The following is a 22,831-nucleotide window of genomic DNA, read 5'->3' on the forward strand; positions in this document are numbered from 1 at the left end:
TTATTGGTGTATTATTATTCTCAAGTAACCATAGGAGTGAATGAAGAGAATTAACACTTCTTGGGGAACCTAAGATATTAAAATTGACTCTTAAGGCCCTTCAAAAAGACATAGGCACTCAATAGGCATAGCATAGGCATTGGAATATGTCACGGCTTGACACATTGATGGGTTAATTAGCATGCTGCATACACTGCCAGGATCTCCACGTCTTTCTGAGAACAATATAGAGGAAATAGGATAAAATATATTTTTTGTCTTTAAAATTTGTTAAAAATTTTAAAAATATCCTTAAATTTTACTTTGTTTTAGTTTTATTCTAAAAGTTTTTAATTTGTATCAAATTTACCCATAATAACTAGTTTTTCAAAAAAATTATGATCAATTTAAAAATAATTTCATAAAAATAACCTTTAATATAAGCAAATCAAACATATTTATTATACATTATTGTTGAGTTAATCCTAAACTTTTTTAAAATTTAGTTACTAGAGATATATTTGATGCAAATAATTTTTTTTAAATAAATTTAAAACAAAATAAAATTTTAAAATATTTTTAAAATTTTTAACAAATTTCAAATCCTAGAAAGTAATATAAATAGTATTAGAGATATAATAATGCACTTATTTTTTAATTAGTTTAAGTTTTTTTTAAAAAATAGTATTATAATATAGTAATTTTTTCTAATCTAAAAAAAATAAAGCAAAAATATATAGGTAAAAATGTAAATAAATCTAAAAGAAAAGTTATTTAAAAATATATATATTAAAAATATAATGACTTATATATTTTTTTGGTCATCTTAAATTTTTAGAATGAGCGATACCTGATTAAGGTACAACTACTCCTTCTGAATCTTACTGGATACAAATGCTCATGAATATCGCAATTAAACCCATTCCATCTAATGATCTAAGCAGCAATTGCATCTATATGCCTTATGTGGTTACAAAATGGCTCGGAGAGGAATATTCTAATTTAGGTGACATCATGGGCTTAGAAAGAAAGAAAACGGTGTACACTATTGGGGTAACTAATTACTAAGTAACAAAGTGCTATTAATGCATGTATATCTTTATATTTCTTTGTGAATAAGGTAGTAGTAACTGATGAAGGGGATAAGCAGTTAAAGATGAAATTTATTGGTAGCATATAATGCTGGAAAAAAGAGGAGGGTAAAGAAAAGAGCCCTTTACTAAACGTTACCTTATAAGGGCGATACACAGGTGAGTTTAGACAGCAGCATGTTTTGACTGTACAAGCTTTAAAGACGAATCTAGTTGGGACAGTAACAAGTCCTTTGGATAATGACTAGTTAACACAGAGTCCATTAATTAATTAAATCCCTATACTACTAATGCATCGTTGGACTTGGACACGGGTTTTATTAGACAGTAATTGAATTGTACCTCTTACAACTTGGATTGCTTTGGATCTGTGGCAATGAAAGTGACATTCTTCCCATAAATTATCATTAAAAAAGGCCAGCATTCTCCAATTAGTGAACCCCAAAGAATGAGCTTCACATGTAGAAAATGGAGGGAACTGGGAAACTTAAATATGACCCATCAACCTCCCTGCTCATGATTTGGCCCTTCAATATTATGTTGATGGCTGGCCAATTAAAACGGGATGACTCTCTTACTCTCTTTTATGTAATTAAAATTAGTTAGCTTTTCGTTTTTAAGCAAACTTAACATTCTCAAAATGCAGCACTCTGTTTGCTAAAACCAAGAAAGCAAGGGTGTGATGTGTTATTTCTCATCTCTGAAACTAAAAAAAAAAAGAAAAAAAAAACTAGAAGCTGGCTAGCACAATACAGTGAGTACATATAAAAAATGGAAGGAGGAGCACATGAAGTGGGATCACGTGCATTGAATTGCAATGTAAAATAAAAAGTGATAAACTTGGTTGATATATTATTTGCAGAATTAGGAGAGATAAATGTATATAGTTTAGAAAATGAAAAATGAAAAGTGAGATGTGGGAGGGGGGGTTGGCACAGAATCCTCAAACAGAAGCAGTTGCAGAGGGGGGGCAGAGGAGATAATGAAAAGGGGTGAATGGTGGTAAGGAGAGGCCACCTGTGTTAGAGCATCAGTGTGCTCTCACATCCCAAGATGGGGCTGGCTGGCTGGCACCCCCTTCTTAGGCCATTTTATTATATAAACACACACAGTAGCGGGAGGTAGATTAGCCAAAGTGGCTAGACAAAAAGTGAAGAATTAACAACTAACAAGTCAAGTACAAAACCAGCATCTATCAATTCTCCATGCATTTACCTCACGCCAGATAGGTACTCATCACCAACACCTCACGCTTAATGCTACCTTAAACCGTAATCAATAACCCCTCTCCACTCTCACTATTATTAACGTCATTTAATTTAACCATTTACTTCCATTGCTCCCTCTCTTCACTTATTCTACCTTGTATCTCCTCTTTTTCATCACTCATCACTTTCCACTCCCAATAGGCCAACACCCACCACTCTCTGCCACCTCACTCTCTCTCTCTCTCTCTCTCTCTCGAATCATCTACTATCAATTTTCCTTTACCATCCGATATGATATGATTCTCCAGTCTTCAAAATCAAAAGAGATGATCACCATGAACCAAAACGAAATGGTGGTGGATGAAGGCCTCCTTCACGATATCATGCTTAACTCACCCTCCCTCCACCACCTTCCTCAAACCACGCACTACAATTACAATTACAATTATAACCCCTTTGATGATACTACCGTCTCCTGGATAAACGACGCCGTTTCTTCTCCCTCTCAGTCTCAGCTCACTACCACCGCCCTTCACCTACCACCACCACCGCCGCCGCAACCACTGATTGATCATCAACAAACGGAGTTGCTGCTGCCAACCGAACAGCAACAGCAAGTGGAAGAAGACTCTGCGATAAGGCTGGTCCACATGCTCATCTCATGCGCCGATTCTCTCCAGCGAGGCCACGTGGCACACGCCGCTTCCCTCATCGACGCCATGCAATCACTCCAAAGACACGTCACCACCGCCTCCGCCATCGGCAAGGTCGCTGCTCACTTCATCGGCGCCTTAACACGCCGCATCTTCGCTCCTCCCCTCACCGACCGCCACGGCGGAGTCAGTGTAGTCGCCAACGACGACGGAGGCGTACTTTACCATCATTTCTACGAGGCATGTCCTTATCTCAAGTTCGCTCACTTCACCGCCAACCAGGCGATCCTCGAGGCCTTCAGCGGCCACTCCTCCGTCCACGTCGTCGACTTCCACCTCGCGCATGGACTCCAGTGGCCGCCGCTCATCCAGGCGCTCGCACTTCGCCCCGGCGGTCCCCCCTCCCTCCGCATCACCGGCATTGGCCCTCCCTCTCCGGACCGCCGCGACGCCCTCCGCGAAACCGGCATACGCCTCGCCGAACTTGCCCGCTCCGTCAACGTCCGGTTCGCTTTCCGAGGAGTCGCTGCGTCAAGGCTTGAGGACGTGGAGCCGTGGATGCTACAGGTGCGGCAGGAGGAGGCGGTGGCGATCAACTCCGTCATGCAGCTCCACCGACTCCTAGGATCCGATTCGGGAATCGACTCGGTCCTGGGTTGGATCCGGAGGTTAAACCCTAAGATCGTAACCGTGGTTGAACAAGAAGCGAATCACAACCAGACCGGGTTCTTGGAACGATTCACGGAAGCGCTGCATTACTACTCGGCCGTTTTCGACTCGCTAGAGGCTTGCCCAAACGAACCGGATAAGTCGCTAGCCGAAATGTACCTGGAGAGAGAGATTGGCAACGTGGTTTGTTGTGAGGGGCCGGCTCGGGTGGAGAGGCATGAACCACTGGCCCAATGGAAGGCCCGGTTGGAGAAATCAGGGTTTAAGTGTGTGGGCCTGGGCTCAAATGCGTTAAGGCAGGCGAGCATGTTATTGAGCTTGTTCTCAGCTGAGGGGTACTGCGTTGAAGAGAAGGAAGGATGTTTGACTTTGGGTTGGCATGGGAGGCCCCTCATTGCTGCTTCGGCTTGGCAACCCTTTCCCCTCACCCCTGACCCACACCCGCACCCACATTGGCTTCCTTAGTCTTACTCTTAGTCTTGTATCTTTCAAACTGTTTGGAGCCATAAGTGGTTGTACAATCATTTTCATCCCCCCTTTTTTGGATTCTTCTATTATCTCTGGGCTTTTCCTTGTTATGTTCTTTTCCATTTTATGTTGCATATTTGTTATGTGAAATGGCTACTAAGAATTTATCTCTTATATACTTGGCTACTATACAACATTTACTTTTAATTCCATAGAGCAAAGACATGAAAGGTTTAACTTGCTTGCATGTATAATAGGTTAATTGAGAGGAACCCGGGTGGTGTAAGAGAATTGATTGGGGTTAAGGTCAAGGGTGCAATGCATGTGAGTTTGCCCAACAATGAATGAGAAAAGGGTTTCATGGCATGGGACCATCCAAGGAATCATCATTAAGTGAAGGCAAAGATCGATGGAGACTAGAATTTGTGTTATGCCTTTCGTAGTGTCACCCCTTACCTTCTTGCCTCGTGGAAAATGTAACAGGTCATTATCCTGCTTTGTCATTCTTTTACTTTTTGTTGGGATAATTTCGGAATCTAAAAGCATAGTATTTAGTCATGAATTGTGGGGTATGCCTTTTCTAGTAGAACTACTTTCTAACATTCACTCGGTAGTTACTGGTTAAGAAAAAACAGTATCTATTGCTCCAACTGAATGAAGAATAACTCGTTTATATTTTATTCATTCACAAATTTACAATTATAAGATATAATTTAAATCTTGTAAAAGTCACCATTTATTTTAGAGGAAGTGATAGAATCATTTTATTTAGTTATTTACTATGAGTTTTATTTTTTTAAGTAGATTAACATATTTATTTTTTCTCGAGATTTGGTGAAATGGCTTAGTATAATGGTATAGGAAGAATGTTCTGACAGCTTGGACTAGCGGATTGAAATGGTAAATTGGTAATTACAAATTTAGAAAACAAGCGAGCGGGGTCATAAATTGAATTTTGGTTTCACCAAATGCCAGTAGTCACAAATACTAACCTGATTTTCACCATTTAGGCACTTGAAAGCAAGCAATTTCTGCATCACATGTGTTGGTAACAGACTTGAAAAAAAACGGCTACTAGACTTAACAAAATTTCCAGAGATAATCAGATACAATTTTTATGAACAAGGATATGTTGTTGTACATGATGATGATGATGGACTTTTTCACGAGATAACTAATATTTAGCTTGGTGTTTTTCCTATGGTGCTGTTTAATTTCAATTGAAGTCTCTGTCTCATTTATTTGAGCTTATAATATTCAACAGTAGAACATGACATTCTTGACTTTTTCTTTGAGAGCTGGGAGTGGCCGAACTGAACCATCTTTTGATCTTGCACCACGCGCTTTAGAAATCTCAGTGGCACCAGGTTCCATGTAGAATCGAGCTCGATATGCTGCCAAATGGGCATAGTATGCAGGAGGCACTGCACATGAATGTAATACACACCTTCTGAATACTTTGCTATCACAAAAATGCATACATAAATGGAACAGAAGAAAGGAGAATTACCTACTGAAACAGATCTTGTACACCTTGCATAACTACACTCAATAAAATGAAAAAATATCAATTTCATCATAAGAAATAAGGTAAATAAATTTGAGAACATAATCAAGGGAGAAACAGTTTACGTGTAGCATAAGTTGTTGGTGAGAGACTGAATTTCATCAGCAGTGAAATTGTTCTCATCCCATAAGACATGGTAGTGAGCTGGTCTACTTGTACCCTGTAGAAAATTCAATCACAATGTAAATGTAAATACTAATATCATAATCATAATGTAACATCATATAATCATAATGATACCTGAATTCCAGCATGACTGCATAAATAGAAGTCAAATTCTGTAGGATGACAGATCTTAGAATCAACCACAGTACCTACATTAATTAACCAATCAAAAGCTTGTGAGTAATCCAAATCCTTTTCTCATTGAATTGAAAAAAGAATAATACTTACCAGGTAAGATATTGCCACTCTTGTCAGTGCTATTTCTATCATCATGATTGCTTGAGAAGAGTCTAGTATGATGACGTTTTTGAACCACAACAAATGTTACTGGAGGTTGGTAACTTGGTTCCAAAGATGCACAAGCCTGCACATTGCGATAATTTTAAGGTTTAGGGTTTAGAGTTTAGGGTTTAAGTATCTCAGATGAAGTTGTATTTAATCCTAATAATACCTTACGAATGGCATCAAGTTCATATAGCAAAACTTGGTAGAATTGTCCTTCGCTTACCCCGTCCCTATAAATAATTGAACTTACTCCTTAGTCTAACTTCCTCTGCAAGAAAAGTTCATTACACATTTACTATACAAGAAAGGATCCAACTACTTACCTGTAAAATATTATCCTCAGTGGTTTTTGTCCAGTTGCCTTCTTAAATGAGAGTAAGAGCTCTCTGCATTATCAACAAATAGTATAATAAATACAAGAACCAAGTAAACAATGTTTAATCTAAGAAGTAAGCAGCATAAAAAAAATTTTCTAACTAAATGCCATTCTGAAGATGCTTTATGAGAGCTGCTTTTTTAAGTACCTGATCATGCCACCATAAACTACACCATGATGAGGATCTTTCCAGCATTTAAAAAGATCTTGTATGAGTTCTTCCCGATGAGGCTGCGCGCAAACCAATCCTGCGTACTTTGTTACTTCTGGCCAGTCCTGTGAGGCTACAACCTGAACAACAACAGTAATCAGAACAGGATCAGACTTCAAACATGGGGCCAGCTATGAAAATTATAATAGGCTGCAATCACTTACAGCAGCAATGGAAGGACAAGAGTCCTCTCCGGATTCTGGATGAGTTACATCAGCTCCAAATATTATTGTTGGAATGTCACTAACCAATGGGATCCTCCAACTTAAAGCATCCAAAAGCACTGTGTTCCTTCCTCCCATCTAAAAGTATCAATGATGTATTTGTTTAAGAAAATGAGGATTAAAGAAAAATTCAAATCAAAAGAAGGTTGAGGGATCTAAGTGAATGAACCTTGACATTGATTTTGAGTGCAACATTTGCCAAGTACTGTCTATTAATCTTGAATACATGCTTTGTAAGACAACACTGAGAAATCAACCCGAGATCAGTTTCGCAGATTCTTTTGAGATCACCTGAATCAAGAAAATATATATGTTTAGTGCAACCATGAATAGATCATTATAGATGATAATGAATATATTGGATTGGAGTGAGAATGATATTATATTTATACCATATAGAGAGCCATTGTTGTCTGGAAGAATTGCAATAAGCAACTCTAGCTCCTTGCCACCAAGATTTTCTAGAGAAGCTGAATGTACATACTTCAAAGCCTTCTTAACTAGATCAGGTTTTGCTGAATATACAGGAATCACAGGGTCCTGGCTAAATTCCTTTGAAAAGGGATAAATTCAATCAAATATTGCAAAAATTGTACATGATGTGATGCTATTGAAAATAGTCTCCAATGTATAAAATTTGAAACTTTACCATGCCTGAGATTTGGCACATCTGAACTAACTGTTGGCAAAATCCACGAGCTGTGCTTTCTTGAACACTTCTTGAGAAATTGATACATGCCCAGTATCTTACAGTGCTTCCATTTATTACTTTCTAAATTCAAAATAACCACAGTTACAATCCTATTATGACTAATCTTTATGTCTGAACTCTGAAAACTCACCTTGTTCATCATATTCCACTGACCAACTTGTGGCAAGTACTCTTTCTCTCTTCCAGTGTCATGATATTTCAACTACAGAGAAAACAATAGCCAAAATGACCTATTAGAAGATTTCAAAAAACAAACAAAAATACATATTATCAATTTAAGCATAAGAATTGGTTAATTAGTACCCATGGAGCAGGAAGAACCCGAGCATCAACTGATGTAAGCTTGCTGTCTACACTTATACCAAACTCTTTCGCATACGGATTATATTCATAATCATTTTCTTGAATTGTCTGCAACCATATTCATAACAAGTCCTACATTAATTTAAACCAGACTACACCCTTAAATGACTAAGAAGAACGATTTCAATCCAATGATGGAAAACAAGAGCATATGTCTTAAAGTTAGGACAGTGCCAAGTAGGTGTTTACAAGATATTCATAAAACATTTATCATGCAAATTCAGTTTCCTATAAACTCTGACTCCAAGAAACAAATTAATAAAGAGAAGGGAGGGTGATGTGAATGAAGAATCCATGAGAATGACCTGAAGAATATCTGTCTCTTGTTCGCGTGGTCTCTGGCATGAGACCTTCAAGAGAGAAGTTATCTGCTTTTCGTTTAGCCCTTTTGTATACCTCTGGCCTCCAACTATCTTGCATGCCTATAACAACAACCATTCACATGGCATTCTTTCTTTGTAGAATATAGTGGCATTAACAAAATTGGTCTTTGTTTTTTCGAATAAATCGAATCAATTAAGAGCTTATTACCTCCATTGGCAAATAGTTCACCTTCTTTTGGCTTCCTACTTGAAGACAAGGTAGATGAGGATACTTGATTGTGTATCCATACATTTCTTGAAAATAATCAACCACTGATTTCATGTTCATTTTCTCATCAAGAGGGAAGCTGTTATCAAAAAGGAATCCTTTACTGATATCTAAATTAAAGAATAAAAATTGTAAACAGTACAAGAAAAGTGTTGTTCAGAACAATACTTAAGCTCCCTTGTTGGCTGTGATGTCAATCCTGATATCCTGTACTTCCTTCTAAAACTCCCTCTATGTGTAACTTCAACTTTTACACCTCTTAGGGCCTTCTTAATCTGCTCCAATCACGACACCACTATTTTGAAGAAAAAGGGACTTGATTATTGAAATATAATAGTAACAATCAGCAACTTGGTTACCTTGACACGATCTGCATCTGACAATGGCTTTGAGTGCACATCTTTTCCCAAAATTTGAGCAACAAAGTCAATCACAGGGAGTGGCTCAATAAACGCCATTGATGACATGTCTAAAAGTACATAAGAATATATAAGGAATTAAAAGTGGTAGTTATTTAAGAATCACAAATAAAAACAAAGTTAGAATGAAACTGACCAATATTAAGTGATAAACCCATCTGGGTAGGCCTTATACTTTGGTAGAATCCACGCCATGATTCTAAGCCACCACCAAGCTGCTGTGGTTTTCTAAAATCAGGAGAATACAGAAACCTCCCAATGGACACGTAACTAAATATGAAGAACAATGATAGCATGAGAAACACAAGAACATGTTATGAAAGAAAGAACTAGAAGAAACAAAAATTCAAGATTTTCACCTCTGTGCTGCAAGCTCCCTCAGAACAATGTCAATAACAGTAAGTGCTTCTTGTGGTGTGTCCACTTGTTTCCCACTAAGAAGCTCACGTAATTGATGCATGCTAACACGAGCAGCAAACTTGATTACCACCTTAAACTCTCTTTCCCTGCCACATCAAACACAAACTTACTTTGAGGATCAACATAATATTATATTATGTAATATAATAACTTGAATAAATAAACTTACCTGGTAGTACCAATACTCTCATCATCTTCAGTCAATAATATAGTGAACTCTTTGTATGTGAAAGGAAGCATGGCAGCAGTGTAAAGATTCCTTCCTCCATCATAAACAGGAAGCCTCATCCCCAACTCAGTGTTCTTATGAACCCTCACCAACTCAGCTATTATAGCTTTGCTTGTTTTGCGACACCTCACTTCAGGTATTATCTTAACCTTTACCATAAAACACACACAATAAGTAACTTAATTAAATGTTAATCAAGTACCAATTTGCTTAAAACAGTAGTTATAGTACGGGTATATATATCAGGAACAAAAAGCTGAGCACTTACAGTGTAATGGCTGAGGTCAGATGCTGAAATATCTGCAAGGAAGTGGTTAGCTTTGACGACACATTTTGTTCCAAGGTGGCCATAGCCAGGCCTTGCAGCGAACACAAGATTCTTGGAACAAGTAGAGGACACAAGCTGTGAATCAAGTCCTTTCTCTTGTAATCTATCTGCTTTGCTGCATTGCTTGTTTCTCCTTCTTCCCCTTCTTCTAAGCTCCGTGGATTTCTCCACAACCCTCCTAGATTTCTCTTCATCCTCCTTTGGATCCTTCATATTCTACTTTCAAGATACGTTCTATACAAAGACACAAGGAACTCACTTTTATGGTATATAACAAAAGTTGCACGTTTTGTTTTTCTAAACTGAGAACAACTTCTTATGCTTATTTATGCACACATGAGGTGATGGAGGATGGTGAGTAAAACTAAAAAGAAAGTACAAAAGGAAATGAGAAAAAAAAAAAAAAAACAGAAGACAGAATAAGAAAGGTATAGAACGGGCATCAAATCTTAACAGTGTTTCATCTTCTCCAAGGCCTTGTATTAGTACAATGCATTATTATTATTATTCACTGAAAATATGGGAACAAAAATAAACTAACATGCATACATACATGCAAAAAAATAAATTATGTGATGTGTTATATTTATTTGACTTACCACTATTTCATACTTGATGGGCATAACACAATAATAATAACAATTATTAAGAGTGATATTAAATAATAAAAGGGTTTTTTCCTTTCCTCAAAATACCAGAGCACTTTCCTTGTATGTTATGTTCCACTAGGTTGAGAGAGCATAGGGGGAAGCATAAACATATATAAGTAAGATAGATAGATAGATAGATAGGGGCAGGGGCAGGGGGCAGGGGGCAGGGACAGTGCACAGAGGTTGTACATGAGATAAAATAAAAATGCTCGTGCTGCTATGTTAATGCTATAGTTTAATTATTTGTGTGGGGAGTGATGGTGGTACTTGATTTTTGGTTCATTTTGGGGGGTGGTATGCCCTTGTGCTTGTGGTCCCAAACATTAATAACAAAGGGTATGCAATGTTAATGTAACGTAATGTAATGAAATGTAATGTAATGTTTGAATTTTACCCTACTCCAAGTTCTTGGCAGGGACAGGGCTTCTTGTAAGATTTGCATGTTATACATCCCCTTTTCAGCGACCACAAAGGCCCTTTAACTCCTCCCCAAGTTCATTTACAGTGACACTACGGGGCCTTATACTACTATACCACCCCCTCATAACTAAGACAACTCAAGCGGGACAAACTGGCTTTAACCTACTTTCTCCGACCGACCCGACTCGCTTTGTATTTTATATTTGGCTGACTCACATTCTCGTCAGTCGACACCACCATTAGATATGGTGGGGTCGTACTAAGTTATTTGAATGTGAGTCAGCTTAATATAGAATACAAATCCATTGCATTTATTATTACTCAGTGTGAAATAAAAAAGTTGGCAAAACAACAGCAACTATGGTGCAAATGACAGAGTGAAAAAATGCTACAACAAAATGGAGTCAAACAAAAAACAAAATTTAAAGATGGGTTTTCCCTTTTCCTAGTTTGGAGTGCTTACTGCTTAGATATCAGGACAGAGAGTGTGCAGATAGATGCAAATGCAACAATAATGCTAAAAGCTGTCCAATAACTCAATAATAATTATAATTACTTCAACTTATTATTCCTCTTAACTCAACTAGATTTACAAGTGAGTAAGAGTTAGAAGAAGTAAGAATTTTGAAAATTGATATGGGAAAATGGTGTTTGAAGGGTCCTTGTTGGTGTTAAGGGTAGGGTGGCAAATAGCTTAATGGCTCATGTCAGATGTACCTTGTTGAGGAAAGGGCCAAGGGTAAAACACTGCAAAGAGCCTCCCTTATTATGCCATTGCCTGCCCTAAAATACAAAATGGGTTTTGTCACTTTTCTCTTTGTTTTTGGTCTTTTGGATGGGAGCTAAGGGAACTAAGCATAAGCTAAGCTGAGAATGGTAGAAGCAGTGATGGTAAATTACATAGACACGAAGAACAATCATGTGTCCTGTCCCTTTCACTCTCAGCCTTCACAGGACACATCTATTATCTACCTACATACATACATACATACATACAAATAATAATAAACATTATACAATAAATGTATCAATCAAACATTATAAGACTAACAGAACACATGTGATTCATGAACCCAACTACATTGGATCAAAGGGCATTTTTGTTATTTACATTATTATATTATATGATTATGGTAAAGCAAGCCTCATTAATTAATTAATTTTGCATGGTGGTGTAGTTGCGGCCGAACCATTTCTGACTGCTTCTCCTTTTATGATCTACGCTTTGGTCAATGTGATTTCTTTCTTTCTTTCTTTCAATTTTGTCACATCTATAGTTAATTTCTTACTCAGAAAAATTTTCCCACTTTCCAGGGGCCCCCCCTTTCCTTCAACCCTATCTCTGCTTCTTAGCTTCCTACTGGTCATATCATAATCAACCCACACTTCATCGTTTATGCTTAATAGGTTTCCTAAAAAAGAAAAAAAATAATTTCACTCCCCCCCCCCCCTTTCTCATTAAAGAACTTTACATTCATTTTAAAAGAAATGCATGAATATATATATATATAGCACAACCACCATAGCCCTTGTGCCTCGGAGCATAGCATAGCATCCTTCATATATGAATAATTATTATTGATTGAATAAAATAATAAATGCAAAATTGCAAATAACGGAGTTGTAAATGTGAGTGTGTGTGCAGTGAATGCTGATAATTGAAGCGGGTTACCCAATTAAGGTCCGTTCCTCACAATGTAGGCCACCCTACTAAGATCATGTCCAATAAAAACAGAAATTCGTTAAGATTCCTTAAGCCCACAGAAACCATATCATCCTCATAAACATAATTGAGTTATGATGAATTTTATATAATTTAAATAAAAAAATTTATACGAATAATTAGTTTAGTGATTAATTTTTTATATACACATAATATAATTAATTTTAAGTAAATTTTATATCTTAAAGTATAAAATAACAAAATATATATTAATAATAAGTTAAACATCAACATATATATTTATAAACAAATATATATATATATATATAGTATTTTTTATAATAAAGTATGCCTTCAATTTTCCATAATGCTTAGCTCTAGGGATGGCGAGGAGGGGGTTGGGAAACAATCCTCCACTCCCCCACTTCACATTCTAAGCTTCTTTCTATCGTCTTCCTATGATGGAAAATTTTCTTCTCATCCCCCATTTTTTATTGAATTATTCATTTCAATAAAAAATTAAAATGGAATATAATATAATTAAGATAAAATAAATTGAAAAGTTTTAAATTATCTCATGTAATATTATATTACAAATTGAGTTTAAATATTAAATTCTCAAATAGTTCTAAATAAAATTTGTTTGTAATATAATTTTAAAAGTAAAACAAGAACTGTATGTATATTATACATTAAATAAATACTAATTTTATACTCTGAGTGCACCATAACTAAATTCTTTTTCAAAAAAAAAAAAGTTTTATGTCTTACAGAAGTTGTTGCATATATATCATGATTGATTAATTAGTTATCCTAATAAAATGTATATATGAATTCTTAATAGAGGCGCGTGTTGACTGCTGTTATAATTCTTAGTTATTATATATATATATAGATGGCAGTATGTAACTTTTTTATATTGACAAATGCATAAACAGAAAACTAATTCTTTTTCATTATCATTTAATTTAATCTAGTTTTGTCACATTATATAAATGATTTCTAGCTTTTAAGATAGTGGATGTAAAAATTATTAATTTTTTAATCATATTACAAGTTAACAACATCTAATAATAATAATAATAATAATAATAATTAAAGCTTAGCTAAAACTAAATAAGCATAATGAATCTCACTTTTTGTAACTATACCTAAATTTGGTAGGGTTAAATTATATATATATGGTGACAATGTCGTCCCCTCTTAGGTAGGGCAGGAATTTTGGATGGATAGATTATGTGAAGTATATATGATATAGACAATGTCGAGGGAACATTGATGACAATATGCTCTCTAAGCCCCACTTACATTGGCACCACCCCAATGCTCTCTGCCCTACACATCCTCCTCCACTTTCTCATATATCATACATCTATTATTGTAACCAAAAACTAATTCTATCTATGTGTGGATATACATATATATATCATGGCTTTTTAACAGGAGAAAGTTTTGATAGTACACATTACACAACTAATATTATAGTTAATATGTAGGCTAAAATGTTTATATATGGATAATTTTAGTGTAAAATATAAGAATATTTGATTATTTTAATATTTTACATTGTTATGATAGTAGTAGTGATGTTTCGTAAAAAAATATTTTTTTTTAATTATCAAAAAAAATTTTTACTGATGTTTTATAAAAAAAATATTATTTTAATTATCAAAAGATAAAATATCACTGATAATATACAAAAGAACTCACATCAAGATTTAAGTCATCTTTAAAGAATTTATTACTCATATTTCAATATATAAAAAAATTATAATACGTAACACAAAAAAATTATTTTAAACTCTTAAAACAAAAAAAAAAAATCTCAAAATTAAGTTACAAAAAAACATTCAAAATTCAATTTCAACAAAAGTTTATTTTTAATGAAATTATTTGACAATCTATCAGTCACCAAAAAAATTTGACAATCTATTATAATATTGACTAAAATTGATCATTATAGTATTAATTTTTTAGTATTACTCTTTTAATAAAATTAAGATGTATACAGATAAACAAAAAGAATAATGTTATTTAAGTATAATGAGGACATAAATGAGAATATACTATTATATATCCAAAGATAAAGGTAAAGACAAGCATATATCGCAATCATGACAAAGTGAGACTGTACAAGCTAGCACTCACCCACATATAAACAAAGAATAAAATTAAAGAAAGAAAGAAAGAAATGAAAGGACACACATACATTCTTGAATCATGCATGTATATACACCGAAAAATCAAAACACATAACATAATTAAGGATAGAGAATTAGGGCCACAAACTAAAAAGATCATAATTGTTCAATAAAAAAGAAAAGAAGAGCAGTAGTGTATGTATGTAGTGAAGTGATCTGAAAAATAATAAGGTAAATAGTGAAAGCAGTTAGAAGTAGATGGAAAGTGCAAACCTTGTAGTTTACGGCATGTATTTGATATTATTATTATTATTATTATTGAAGCCGTGCATATATTTCATTGTAACTGCTCTATGGCCTTAGCTTTTAATGCATATAACTGTGAAATCCAATCACTTCAAACCTTCTCCAAAATTCTCTCTCTCTTCTCTCCTTAATTCAGCACCTTCTAGCAAGCACCACGCTCTCTCTCCCTATACACAGAGAGAGATAATAAATTAACAACAACAACTAACAACAATAATAATAATATAGGAAAATTTTCAAGTGTACCGTGATACTGATGTTTCAGTAATTTTTAACCGTTGATCTTAATTATAAAAATATATAATATATATAATTAAGATCAACGGTTAAAAATCACTAATACACCGGTACGACGGTACATTTGAAAATCTTCCAATAATATAATATAGTACTGTAACCGTGTAAGCTTGTAACCATAGAGTATTATAGAGTATGCTATATACAAGAAGAAGAAGAAGAAGAAGAAGGGGTTTAATTAAGTAATTGTACTTGTACTAAGCATAAACAGAAGGTAGGTAGGTTGTAGATCTATAAGTAATACACGACGTACTTGTTAGGAAACAAGACATGCATAAGGAGCAGTGGTTTTCATTATTATTATCTCTTTTTGTTGACACTGATCAGGTAGAGTCTAATCTTCTCTGCTAGTGAATGTCATTTAAAGCAAGCAAATAAACTAAGACTATGGTTTACCCTATCTACTACTATACTACTCACTACACTAGATATACTGTGAGCATATGGCGAGAAGTAATAAAGAGGGAATAGCTCTATTCTCTTCTGATCCAAATTAAAGCTGAAAATAAAGGATCATGTAGCAGAAACAATACTTTTTTATTTTTTGTACAAGTGAATAGAAGAAAAGTATATAGAAATGTACAAGAGTAGAGTACGCATGCAGAAGTGGGTAATTGAGAAGAGAATAGAAAAGAAGGAAGGTTATTAGGCAGGGAAAAGAAGAAAAAGAAAGTTAATTAGAAAGAGAGTTTATATATATGCATGAGGTTGAGGAGGAAGGGAATGAGTAAGAAAAGAGATAGAGTTTTGGGAATTGAGAATCATTGGGAATGGTTGCATCTATGTATGTTAAGAAGAGAGCAGCACTGCCTTTGAGTTATGGAAAGCATAAAAAAGGAAAGGGAAAAGAATAATTGCAGAAAGTAGGATTTTAATTTGATATGATATTGCAAAGACAAGAGGAGAGGAAGGGAGTGCATGTGAGATTCCATACATACATACATAAAAAAAGAGAGTGTGCAGAGAGGGAGGGTGATTAAAGGAGTGCACGCACGCACGCACGCACTTGATGCCCAGCAAGCTAAGAAAGAAAGAAAGAAAGAAAGGTATGTGTTGTATGTGTGTTATGCGGATCGGAGTGTGTCAGAGGAGGGAGATTAATTAATGTGAGGTTGTTGGAGTGAAGTGAGAAGAGGAAGAAGTTGAAGCCTCAAGAGACGCACATGTATGTGGTGTTGTGGACTGTTGCCTTCCTTCAACTTTCTATAAAGCCAGCTGGGGCACATCCAACACTCCCTTCCCCCACCACTTTCTTAATAAAATAAACGCTAAATAAAATTATGATGGAAAAGTCTAGGCCAGCAACTTTTATGTTTTCTGGCCAACACTTAACCATTAAAAGAAAAGTAAGTGATTTTTTATTATTGGATGTAATCTCACACCATTAAAAACACTATTGATGGCCAATTGATGGTTACAAAATACTAAAGTTGCTGGCCCCTAGCATTGCTCTAAAATTATTCCTCCGCAAATTAAAATTATATAATTATCCTAAATCATAATTAATTATCCCTCATATTTTGAATACTTTTATATAAATTAAATTGATTTGTTTATTCTAAATTTTAAATTCAAAATAAAAATACTTTTAAATTATTATTTTATTAATATTACTCAATATTTAATTAATATTTTATTTTAATATTATTAAAATTTAATACTATAATTTAAAATAAAATTAATAAATTTTATTAGTAAGATAATTATAATTTTACAGGCATATTATATTTGTGTATTTTTTTATTTTTTCTTTTAATATTAAAAATTATTTTAAAAAATACAAAATATATTTTTTATATTATATTATATATTTTACAGCCACATTATTATATTCTTTAGATTCGAGTAACGGGGATTAAAGGATTTTTTAAATTTATAACTCATTGGAAAAATAGTATCAAATAAATTTTTAGGGGTTTAAACATTAGACTTGTACAAAATTTTAAATATTAAATAAAATTTATTATTCTGTCAAAGACCTATAAATTTGTAAATGTAATTCTTTAAATTTTATTTGATCTTTTTTCAAGAATTTGTGAATTTATTGTAAAATTTCTTTAAAACATACTTTTTTTTCTCTTCTTAAAAACATACAAATATATCTAAAACATTCTTAAAAATTTGACTGTGTTATTATTATTTTTTCATTCTTATTATTTTGACGTGATATTTAATACTATATTCCATCATATTAACGTAATTACTCATAAGAAGAGTAAATATTGTCACTTTAGAATATGATAATATTAATTTTAATTTCAGAGAATTATATTTAGTTTAACTTTTAAAATAACTTTGTTGTAGACATAATGTTGAAAGATTTATTTCCAGAGAAAATACTTAAATTTTAAAACAATTGATTTATTTAAAAGTAAGTTTTAAAAAATTAATTAAATATATAATAGTTGAAATTCATATAATTTAAGAATTAGTAAGCAAATGATTGTTAACATAACAACAACAACCACGTTGAAATTTTATCTCAAGAATAAAAACAAAATTTAATTTGTTTTTAATCTCTTAAGCTACATTTAGAAGAGAGATTGAGAAAATTAAATTTACGTATTATGTTTAATATAAAATGTATATAACTGGATTATATCTTAATATCTTACTTGATTTAAAATAAATATAAAAATAAAATAAAAATATTTATTAAAATATTTTTAATTATTAAAAAATATTATTAAAATTCTAATTTCTTTCTCAAAAATTTTAATCTTTTATATTCTTATTTTTTTATTTTATTGAAATTTTGAATATCAAGACTAAAATTTTAATTCTATTTTCTAATACTTAAACACAATACTACATATCAATTTTTCAGTCTCAATTTCAATCCGAAAAACAAACACTACTGCCTTAAACTCTTGGCATTAATTATAAACGAGTGGTGGCTTTAGTGCCCGTCTCCGTTCTTCATAAACGGCACTCCATTGTTTGGGCATCTTATGTCGCCAAGCTACTGCTTCGGAATGAAGATGGAGATGGTGAGAATCTGATGGATCTTGATTTGATTCTCTGGACACTATATGTGACTAAAGTGACAATGAGTTTGTTTATTAATTTTGAGCAAACAAGAAACAACCATCTCTTCTTCCAGATTTTTTTTTGGGTATATATATATATATATATATATAGTTATACATCCGAGTTCATTAATATGAAACATTCTTTTTTTTTAGGTAAAATTTTTTAGCATATAAAAAAATAAAAATACTTTTGTTATTGTAGAATAAAAAACTTTGGTATCTTAATAATGCATGTATTTAATAATTAATAACATACTAATTTTTTTAATTTAAATATATTTATATTTCAAAAGTTTATTTTATTTGAGTGGTGTAACATATACTCTTATTTTCATCAAAATAAATTTAACCCCTCATCCTATTTACACCTATATATATTAGATATTTTAAGAAACATCTCTCTCAGTAGCCGGATTGAGAGAAAGGATAAAAAAGGTAATTTTACTATATTGTCAAAATTCTTATAAATACGTTAAATTTTTATTTTGTTTTAATTTTATTCTTAAAATTTTATATTTACGTATATATAATACCCAAACTTTTTAAAGATAGATTATAAACCGATTTTTAACCTATTTTATTGGGTTAAAGTTCAACTTTTAAAAAGTTATTTTATTAAAAAAATAAAATAAACTTATCCGATGAATTGAGTTTAAATTAAATTCAAATTTTTATTTAACTTTATAATAATTAGATATTTTCTATATTTAAAATCTAATGTCGTGAGAATTGGAAAATAATAGATTTTGACGATATATTTGAATAACTGAAATTTGGGGTTTAGTATTTTTAAATTTTATGAACCAAGAAAAATTGGTTGGGTTATCTCTAATTTTAATTTAAATTATTTAGTAAATTGATAAATAAAGTGTTCTCAAAATAATTATCTTGGTATGTATTTAGTTTTCAATTACTATTCTATCCCCAATTTTATTAAAAATACCTACATTACCATTTTCTTCAAAAGAAATCTTTACTTACCCATACCACTCCAAAACCCACAAATCCCAACCCTAACTCTCCTTATTACCCTCCACCTAAAGAAAGAAAAGAAAGAAAAAAATAGAAATGGAGAAGAGAGGAGAGAGGAGAGAGGAGAGAGGAAGGGAGAAGACAGTGCTGGTGGGCATCACTACCATTGTCGCCACCGTCAGAGAGAGAGAGAGAGAGGCGTGCCGCCATGCTCGTCGTTGCTTAGTTTAGTCGCCGGTTCGTGCTCGCTGTTGAAGGAGACGCCAGCGTCGCCTCCGTCCACGCTTATCATCGCCAGCCACCAGCAATTACCGAACTGTATGTGCCGTCATCAAGGTCTTCATCGCCGTTAATGGAGGGTTGTCGCTGAGGAGCAGAACGCGACGGAGAAGGGAGAAGGAGCTATCGCCGGAGCTTCCGCAACCATCGTTGATGCCGATCAAGGTCGTCGGTGAGCCGTGTGCCGCCGTTAGAACTGTTTCGTGCTGGCATTATTGTTGGTGGTTTTCTTCACTGCCGTTGACGTCGCCAAATGTCTCTACGGGAGCCACTGTTAATCTGTTCTTAGGTTATCCTCTAAGTACTTTGGATTTTCTTGTCCCGAAATTCTTATTGTTGTTATTTTGTTATATGTTGATGAGATTTTTGCTGCGTTAATGTCGTAGGATCGAGTTCCAGTTCTTGCATGTTGAGTTCTATGGTTGTTGCATACAACATCAAGCTGCTATGTCGTCACCAGAGCTGCTACTATTCTGTTCTCTCACTTAATCGTAATTATAGTAAGATGTTCCTTATTCCAAATCTCTATAGTTACTGTTCTATTATGTATTATTGAGTGTTACACGACATTAATAGCTCATGGTTGAGTTACTATTGTCGCATGGTGCTTTTGTAGCTGTCGGAGCTGCTGTCAGGTCGGTTTAGAGGCTGTTGTTTCATTCTTTTGTTGTAGTAAGTTAACCCTATTCCGAAATTATCACTGCTAGTATTCTGATTATTTGTTACTGAGAATTTTGAGATCCTGATATCTGAGGGTCAAATTGTTGTAACTGCAAAACAGTGAATGTTGTTGTTGCTGTCGTGGATTAATAGGAAAGGGTTTATTGCGTTTTGATTGCTACGAGTTTGATCAGCTGAGGTAGGGGATAATTAAAAATGCTTTAAATTTTGAATACCTGACAAGTTTAGTGAATTAGTGCAAATAAATGAATGCATGTGATATAAATAATTTTCTACTGTGATTGAATGTGCAATTGTTCGTGTTATTGATTGGTTGATTTTTGAAATTTTGGTGAGACCGATTAAATAAGTTGTTTGTTTATTTATTTATTCTTTTTGAAAATGAAAGGCAAATATTTTCATTTAACAATCAAAGAATTATTTAGAAACTTTGGAATCAATTCTTTAATCCTTCGGCAATATTTTAGTTTGAATTGATTTATTGTTGATTGGCCGATGATGACTTGAAATATGTTTAAATGTTGATGTTGATGTTGATGATAAGCCCCAATTTTAGGATTTATTTTGTGTTGAATTTAGCGGATTTTACCAATTTATCTCACATTGACTCAATGAAATAGCATGATTTTGTGAATTTCTCCTAAATTACACTTAAGATTGAAAACATGCTTTTTAAACTCGTAAATTGCTATATTTAATTCACTTTGATTCTATTCGATGCCTTGATGTGTTTGTTTAGTGATTTCAGGCTTATGAGGCAAGGATTGTTCTTTCTTCATGGCCACGCGTACGCATGCCTCACGCGTACACGCGTGACATTCGGCACGTGACTTTATCAAAGAAAATGTGGCTGGTGATTTCTAAGCTCATCCAAACCCAAATCCAACTCATTTCTGAAATATTTAAGGTAGAATTTAAGAAAGAACAAGGAGGGAGCAATTAATTTAGCTTAGAAATCATGTTTTAGGTCATTTTCTTGTTCTTACATCTTTGTTCTCTTAGTTTACATTGTTAATTTTCTTTTATGTCACTTTTTAGTTTATGAGTACTATTGTTAATTTCAATTTCTTTTTAATGTAATTTGGTTTTTTATGTTTCTTTGATGTTTGTTTGAGTTATTGTTACTATTTTCTTGCATTTAGTAGCCTTAGATTTTATTATTTTTACAATTAATATGCTTTTCTTTTTATGCACACCAAGTGTTTGATAAAATGCTTGGTTTAGTTTTAGAGTGGATTTTTGAGCATTCTTGACTTGAAAAGAGAAGTTTGGTAGTCTTGAGTCATTAATACTCAATTTGGATTGGTGATCTAGAGTTGTTAGTTAATCTTGTTTCTATTAACATTACTTATAGATTGGGATTAACTAGGCCTAATTGACCTTCTTCCAATGTGAAACGTAATAGGCTTAACTCTTGGTAATTATATTGTTATAATTAATTACTAGGATAGAAGACCTTGATTTTCAATTCTTGCCATGAATTCCTCTTTAGCATTTGTTATCTTTAGTTGTTTGATTTACTTTCTTGTTATTTAAATTCTTGCATTTTTATCAAACCACCCCGTGAATCTCATGACCAATAATTGAACATTCAATTGCAATTCTTAGGGAGAACGACCCAGGAGTAATACTCTCGGTTATTTTTATTGGGTTGAACTTGTGACAACCAAAACTAAACTTTGATGGAGAGTTCATTGTTGGTCTAGACTATGCTTGCAACGAAGAGATTCTTTTTTATTGAAGAATTCTAGACTAGCATAAATTCTCTCATCAGTTGGCTATGGAAGTCGGTTGAGATTGAATTAAAGGAACCTGTGAAGGATGGTAAACTCTGATTTTTAGGAAAGATTCTGCCAGAATTTTTATAAGAATTTAAAGAGTTTTAGAACTTTTACTTATGGTTTTCAAAATGGGTTGAAAGTTTTGGTTAAAGAAAAATGAGTTTAGTTTGATTAATTTTATTAAAAGAAATATGTCTTGAGTACTATTAAAAATTTTAGAGTAATTAAAATAATGAATTTGAGAATAAAAACTTTTGGAGTTTTCAATTAGGATTTTTAATTTTTAACTGGTATGACTTTGAACCTTGTTAAAAAAGTTTTTAGAGTTTAGAATGGTTTTAAAATTGGGTCAAAACTTTTGGTTTAAATGATTTAGTTTAAATAATAAGAAATGAGTTTTATGATTTTGTGAAATTAGTTTATAATTTAACTTAGCTAATTTTGAATAATAACAAAAAAGGGTATAATTGTTTTAGTTAAAAATTTAAAAAGATAAATCATCTTATCAGTTAATGGGTTCGGGTCTAAGAAGTGTGAAATGAGGTAATGTTAATAGAGTTAAGTAATAGAGTGGAAGAAAAAAGAGATATTTGAAAAAAAGATGCAGTTATGCTTTGAATTGTGATAACGGTTGAGGACCTTGGGAGTATT

General features: G+C 33.3%; 2 protein-coding genes across 5 annotated transcripts; one reads left to right on the forward strand and one right to left on the reverse strand.

Moving 5' to 3' along the window:
- Nucleotides 1–2,546: 2,546 nt before the first annotated feature.
- Nucleotides 2,547–4,627, forward strand: LOC130942194 (protein SLENDER RICE1-LIKE 1-like). The gene has a single exon (XM_057870893.1). It carries the CDS (start codon nt 2,575–2,577, stop codon nt 4,063–4,065), a length of 1,491 nt encoding a protein of 496 aa, XP_057726876.1. The 5' UTR covers nt 2,547–2,574; the 3' UTR covers nt 4,066–4,627.
- A 530-nt stretch (nt 4,628–5,157) lies between these two features.
- On the reverse strand, nt 5,158–16,589 carry LOC130942856 (protein argonaute PNH1-like). 4 transcript variants are annotated; one of them, XM_057871062.1, is made up of 24 exons: nt 16,370–16,589; nt 15,106–15,305; nt 9,899–10,192; nt 9,571–9,779; nt 9,341–9,487; nt 9,118–9,251; nt 8,922–9,031; nt 8,731–8,837; nt 8,503–8,641; nt 8,277–8,393; nt 7,912–8,019; nt 7,739–7,810; nt 7,546–7,668; nt 7,289–7,448; nt 7,066–7,187; nt 6,837–6,974; nt 6,610–6,752; nt 6,409–6,471; nt 6,252–6,315; nt 6,029–6,164; nt 5,876–5,949; nt 5,701–5,795; nt 5,579–5,610; nt 5,158–5,492 (listed from the first exon to the last, which is right to left on the reverse strand). In XM_057871062.1, the coding sequence occupies exons 3-24, from the start codon at nt 10,169–10,171 to the stop codon at nt 5,326–5,328; spliced, it is 2,733 nt and encodes a 910-aa protein (XP_057727045.1). In that variant the 5' UTR covers nt 10,172–10,192; nt 15,106–15,305; nt 16,370–16,589; the 3' UTR covers nt 5,158–5,325. The 4 variants fall into 4 exon arrangements, with proteins under 4 accessions (XP_057727045.1, XP_057727029.1, XP_057727022.1 ...); XM_057871046.1 differs by having other exon boundaries at nt 16,378–16,569; XM_057871039.1 differs by having other exon boundaries at nt 16,374–16,569.
- Nucleotides 16,590–22,831: the final 6,242 nt, after the last annotated feature.

This window comes from Arachis stenosperma, chromosome 1 (genome assembly GCF_014773155.1).
Source record: "Arachis stenosperma cultivar V10309 chromosome 1, arast.V10309.gnm1.PFL2, whole genome shotgun sequence".
In the NCBI taxonomy this organism is placed as follows: domain Eukaryota; kingdom Viridiplantae; phylum Streptophyta; class Magnoliopsida; order Fabales; family Fabaceae; genus Arachis; species Arachis stenosperma.